Genomic DNA, 6,438 nt, shown 5'->3' on the forward strand with positions numbered 1-6,438 from the left:
GCATATGCATATAGGCGACCGAGGGGAGACTACAGTTCTCGCCAAATGAATGCGGTCACATGATAGAGTGAAAAGTAATCTAAAGAAAGTCCTATTTGCATTACCGATTAAATCATGTTCGATTAAATAAACATGTAGGCCTAGTCCTAACGTTGAATCTATAGGTGATTTTAAATTTATAGGAAATACATTTATTTTGGAAATATATACGTTGTAAAACTTGAAATCCGGGCATTCGAGATGAAGATTTCAGATTAACCCCCCCACGCCTGATATTTGGTTATGTAGGCTACTTAAACAATACATATAGACAGACCTATTATCTTTATAAATCGCGCTACATAGGTTATTTTAAGAGCTATCGTGTTGTATGGGTATGCTAGGCCTCTTTTAAACTAATTGACTGCACATTATCAGAATGTAAACAAATGTTTGTCTTGGTATCTCGTATTAACCCCATAGGCCTACGCTTTCAGCCTGCAGATATATTAATGTCACATGGCGTTTTGAATGTTTGGATGACAATGAAGGTCAGGCTGACTGCCCCGACGTCTTTCACATAGAAGTATCCGAGAAGAATCATTTTAGTATCATTCCGTCTTTATTCAACCCTTTCTCTCCATCTAATAAACTTTATAAGTTTATTTGCTAGTATAAGTGTATTTGTACAAAAAAACTAAACAAACAATCAATCAGACATATGAACAGTCCTTTTTCTGTCATGGCCTCGACTCGATGCTGGCTCTCAGTCATATTCAATATTACATCCTTTTACTTCTTCTGTAAAGTTGTATTTTATATATTGTTTTTTTTTTCAAATGTATTTTTCATCGTTTGTTCAGCGCAGTTAGTCACATCACATGTAGACCAGGTTAAAACTGTTTTTATGGAATCGTCTTGTTGTTGTATCTACCGCTGATGCTGCGTGCCGGGCATGCCGTTACCCAGCGGGTTCAATGCCGGTTGGCCCCCAGGCCCAAGGCCATGGATGAGTACTCTCGGGACAAGAGGCCTCTGGAGACCGGGATGTGGTTGCTGCGGAGTCCGGTACATACTGCTGTACATTGCTGCGGCTGCTGCGGCTGCTGTTGTGCTGTCCATGGTGCCCAACAAGCTCGGGTGGTAGAAATAGGGCGACGGAAACATTCTTTGTAAAGCGGAATAATTTCCGGCTTCAGCCAGTAGCTCTAATCCGACCGCTGTCTGTCTTTTCCACTTCGTTCTGAAATCAGATCAAAATACAACAAATCAATTATTTAACTGGTTCAGACCCTGAGAATTCCCCAAACGGACCCTTAATTGGTAAGATCTAATTATTTGCAGCATGAATCGGTGATTATGCCTTTAATTAGCCTAGGCAAAGGACACATCCAAGAAAAGTTAGGCTTTTTCAAGTGCACAGTGCCTATATTTAGTCTATAAGATCATAGATTAATTTCAGATCATTATTCCCTCACTTGATCCTTCTCTCTAGGCCTCACCAAGAGCACTGTAAACATTGGCAGGCTAACTTTAAGATGGTAGGCTATAGCCTAATTAGGCCTATACAATAATGTATAAAAACGTAGGCGTTGTGTTACTATCGGCTATATTGAACGAGAAATAAAACCGCAGGATTATAAAATGATTGCAGTCAAACCATATTTCGTCATTATATTGTGCTGTGTCTGTATTTATTTTGGCTACTATATGGGGGCCGGCGCTGTTAACACTAATCTTGGCTGACATTTGGGGAAATCTTAACACTGATGCCGGAGAGGCAAATTGTGCATTGTCAACATCATGTAGCGACTGTTCAGACATACTTTTATAACCCCAGGGGGATGTGTATTTCAATAACCAATACCACGTAATAAAACTGTGTGGGTTAATCTTGTAAATAAATATCCTTATGTGTCTAGGTCCATGGCAACCATTTTGATTAGACCTGTTTAACTATTCCTCTTGATCTGTTCTAAAGTTATTCTATTGTACTGTATTGCATTCTATTCGATTCTATCTGTTCAGTAGTCCTAATTGTCTGAAATCCATGCAGGTTATGGGCCTGCATTTAAAGGCAACAAAAGCCTAATACAAAAAAAATACACCTAACTGCACATCATCCACAGGCCAACTCCTATTAATTATATTCCAGTCTAACGAAGTTAACTAAAAAACAGCACATACTGCACAGCACTTACATCGTGTTAATATAGGCTTACATTACTACAGTTATTATAATGATATAACATTATTATTAGTAGGCTATATTCATGTAAATAACATCACCACCAATAAAAACTAGCCTAATAATAAACAAAAATAAGCTCATAATAATAGCCTAATAATAACAGAGATTATTTAAAAACAAAAACATTGTGAAGATAATGAATTATGTTTTATAATAGGTGTGACATACCGTCGGTTTTGGTACCAGGTTTTCACCTGTGTGTCGGTCAGGTTGAGTGCTGCCGCGAGGTCCATGCGATCCTGCACGCTGAGGTATTTTTGGCGCTCGAAGCTTCGCTCGAGTTGGTTGAGTTGATGGTCTGAAAAGGCCGTCCGTGCCTTACGAGGTTTTTTTGACCGTGATTGAGGACTATCTCTGCTACTTGAAATTTCCCGTTCATTCTCTTCTTTTGTTCCTGAATGGGAAAAATTATAAGTGGATAATAATTTTAGTTTTTATTTAGGCCTAATTCAAGCCTATAGTCCAATGAAAATAAATTTGCAACAAATACGTGTCCTATCAGTTCTGAGCTAAAATAAGGTCAAAATATGTTTTCTAAAAATGAAAAATATAAATAAATTGAAATAAACAGTTGCTTTTAAACTTTGAACCTGTTACAATAGTATTTTATAAAGCTGAGCAACCGAGTTGAAGCTGAAGTACTGCATTTGTCAGACAGCCAGCCAGCCAGCCAGCAATAAAAAAAAATAAAAAAAATCTACGGCCAATAAGAAATCCGGACTGTATTTGTCAACTTAAGTTTTTAGCAGTAAAACTGGGAAATCGATATGTCAATCCATCTCTATTTGTAGCAGTTTCTGCAGCGCTCGTGATCCGCCCTCTAGGAAGAACAATAATCTCTCTAATTGACACACAAGGGAGGCTCGCGCACCGGGAACATCTCGCGCCAGCCTTACATCTGTTTTCGATTCTGTTATGCTAATAAAAAAGGGCAACTGAAAATCAACCCTTTAATATCATTGTCTAATAAGACAGCCTTTGAAACATATACACAAGGTGGTCTACATTCAAGGCAGTTAGCCTGTACTGTACACTGTGTTTGAGTTTAAAAATAACTATACCGACCAAAGAAGCCTACTAAATAGCATTATCATGTGAATTAGAATTTCCATGTGCGTAAAATATATGACGAACAAAGGTGTTCTTCTTGTTACTATTATTGTTGAATTATTATGCCTATTGACGCAATTGACCTATTCAATTTGGTGGTTATTTTCCAATAACATTTTTATATAGGCTAGGATACTTTCAACTTTTTTTAGGCACAGAAAATTCAACACAAATAGGCTTTGTATGTGAGCTTTGTATGTATTCTGCACACCATTAGCCGACTATGACAGCCTACCCAATAAAATACACGTTTATAAGTACACTGAAAAGCTCACTTACGCCATCCAATAACTAAACCATAAAAAAGCATACAAAACATTTCCATATAGGTCTAAGTGTAACCTAAATATTCACTTACCGTTGCATTTCATTTCCATATCGTCTCTTTTGTCCAACTTGCTCCTGTTTTCATCTTGTTCCAACTTCGGCCTGAAGCCGTCCCCACTGTCCCTGGCATTCTCAGGTTTGGGGGTGTGATGGGGTGACTGTACGCTGGTGCTGTAAGGTGCGCACGCTGCCAGGGGTTTGCTGTCGCCTAAAATGTCTTTGATTAAAAACGAAGAGGTGGCAGTCCTGGGGGCACAGGCGGCCCCGGCCCCTAGCTGCTGCGGCTGGGGCGATAGTTGCAAACTCCCTGGTTGGTTGTGGTGGTGGTGGTGGTGGTGGTGATGTGGTAGGCTGTCTTGGAGCAGATGCGGCTCGGCGTGCTCCATGGTGACCGAGATGGGGGAAGAGGGGGCCGTTCCCACTGTGTCTATGTCCGAACATGACGGGGACGGGGTGGCCTGGCTCCGGCTGAAATCCGCTGTCCTGCTGTCGCCGAGGCGGAAATCTCCGTTCATTAGCGCGGTGTTAACAGAATTAGTAGCGTTGGATAAAATAGTGTCTATTCCAAAGTTCGATCCGCTGGAGGATTCCATAGTAAGAAAAGGAAATAAATACGGGGATTTAAGTCTTCATAACAACATTAAATTGTATCCTCCTTACAATTAAAAACTAAACTAAAACTATAAGAGAACATTAACAGAGACACATGTACTCCTAAAAGTCAAACGAATTTAAGAAATGGTCAGGAAAATAAACAACAGCGAAATCCACGTTTTATATAAAAATACGGTCCAAGAATATGTTGCTACATTCAATAGTAAATCTGGAGACCAGTGGGTCTGTCTGTGTAGTCCACGTCCTTTGTTATGGGTAATGAACTTTCTCTCAAAGTTGTGGTGTGGAGATTCGTACGGCTAACTCCTCAACATCACGCTCCCCTTTTGCTTGTAATCGTTCTAGTGTTGCTCTACAATTACTTCCTATACTGACGTCACGGCCACGGTGAGGGAACTAATATTTTCTACTTTATCATAACACTCTCCGCGTTTTCCTCTTCCTCTCCTGTCATTGGTTACAGCGTGACGGCCCCCGCACCTCACCAATCAGGGAGTTGTTTCTTTATCTTGACAATCTCGAGCCAGCCATTGAATTCTGGATGATCTTTTGAGCCATGCTTATTCGACTATGCCTTGGCATAAGCCTTCCTCGTGTAAGCAGAAAAATAAAAAACGAAATTGCTGTGTTTAAAATGGAGTGTTGAATAGAAAGGAAATAAAATGCAGCACTGGAAATTAATTTGCGTTAGTATGTGTTTTTACACAGTATTTGCACGAGTTGATTTGTTTTTATTAATAACAACCCAAAAAAATCTAACTAAAAGCGATACACTATATTTTTTTCCAGCTACATAATTGCAAAATGCAACAATGTCTACAACCCTATCGAAATAGCTATTGCTATATCTGTCTGCTAAATAACATTCATGACATGTCTAATATGTCAATGGTTTATTTCCGTGACATGGAATGCACGAGACAGGCTCATAGAATCTAGACAGGCTCATAAAATCTTACACTCTAAGAAAAAAAGGTTCTAGATAGAGGCTCAATATACTGTAGAACCCATTTTTAGGGTTATTTGATCAGAACCCCAGGGGTTCTTGTTCACAGAACCAGCATTGGTTCCATTTAGAACCCTTGGGTTCCATATAGGGTTCTATATGGAACCAATTCCGGTTATATATTGAACCTTAAGGGGTGCCATATATGAAGCAAGCGTTTAACTATTTTCATATAACTCATATAACTCGAACACTTTTCTAAGAGTGTAGAACGAACGCATGGTTGTATTTTTGTGTCAGACTTTTCTAACAGTATAGCTCATAACTTGAGGGAAATTATGGGGTGAATATTTTGGTGTAGACTATTTTCCAGATTAAGTTTAATCTTATTTCATCAAATGAGTATTGTATTGCTAGGTTTTCTATAATCCCAAACCTTACACCTAAGCAAACAATGTGGATTATACCAGTGGCAATACATTGCAGGGATGTGAATGGAGACAGAGAAATAGTGATAAGACCTAGCGCGATACATACATGTGCTTGTAAATGGGAGGAGTGGTAACTGTCATGACAGCACACAGTTCTCCACTCTAATTAGTACAGTAATTATGAAATGCTAATGAACGATCAAAGATATTATAATTACACTACTTTCTGATGTGGAATTGAAGGACGGAGCGGGAACGTTATATATTCCTTTTTGGAATTAGTTCCCTTGACAGCGTACATGCTCTATATATTTTCTAGTCGGTTCTATTGTGCTCTGTTTGTGCTCTAAAAGATTCCTGAAATTCTTATTCTGGTATGTATCCTGCTAGCTAGAGCGACACATGTTACACCTGGGTCTGACGACGAGACGTCAACACTGGCGTTTTTTCGCCTGCAGATTCTCTCTCTCGCTCTCTCTCTCTCTCTCTCTTTCTCTCTCTCCCTTTCTCTCTTTCTCTCTCACTTTGCAGCATGTTTGTAGTGTGGTGATGGTGGTTGTGTTTTCCCGAGCTGGCCGCGGCGCTACCAGCCCGGTTAAACACTATTCTGCAACTGATCACGCTGTGATTTGGTGCTCGGGCAGGGTTCCACTGACAGACCAGCGTGGGACTCATCATTAGGTTTGTAGTACTTTGATATTTGTTGTCCGACTTCAAATTAAATGCATTGATAACGAGAACATTGAATATAATTGATTTGACTTGTTTTTGTTTGTTCA

General features: G+C 39.5%; 1 protein-coding gene across 1 annotated transcript; it reads right to left on the reverse strand.

The window, feature by feature from the left end:
• Window positions 1-582: 582 nt before the first annotated feature.
• On the reverse strand, window positions 583-4,666 carry LOC110521709 (barH-like 2 homeobox protein). Its single transcript, XM_021599501.3, has 3 exons — window positions 3,699-4,666; window positions 2,399-2,624; window positions 583-1,222 (listed from the first exon to the last, which is right to left on the reverse strand). The coding sequence occupies exons 1-3, from the start codon at window positions 4,258-4,260 to the stop codon at window positions 910-912; spliced, it is 1,101 nt and encodes a 366-aa protein (XP_021455176.3). The 5' UTR covers window positions 4,261-4,666; the 3' UTR covers window positions 583-909.
• Between the last annotated feature and the right edge of the window lie 1,772 nt (window positions 4,667-6,438).

This window comes from Oncorhynchus mykiss, chromosome 4 (genome assembly GCF_057628025.1).
Source record: "Oncorhynchus mykiss isolate SJ-2025 chromosome 4, ASM5762802v1, whole genome shotgun sequence".
Classification (NCBI taxonomy): domain Eukaryota; kingdom Metazoa; phylum Chordata; class Actinopteri; order Salmoniformes; family Salmonidae; genus Oncorhynchus; species Oncorhynchus mykiss.

Bases quoted from the DNA above. Each gene is read 5' to 3' on its own strand.
- LOC110521709 (XM_021599501.3), bottom strand. From the start codon at position 4,260: ATGGAATCCTCCAGCGGATCGAACTTTGGAATAGACACTATTTTATCC. The intron at 2,625-3,698 runs GTAAGTGAATAT...TTTCCCATTCAG, and splicing joins TATGGAAATGAAATGCAACG to GAACAAAAGAAGAGAATGAA. The intron at 1,223-2,398 runs GTATGTCACACC...ATCTGATTTCAG, and splicing joins ACCTGGTACCAAAACCGACG to AACGAAGTGGAAAAGACAGA.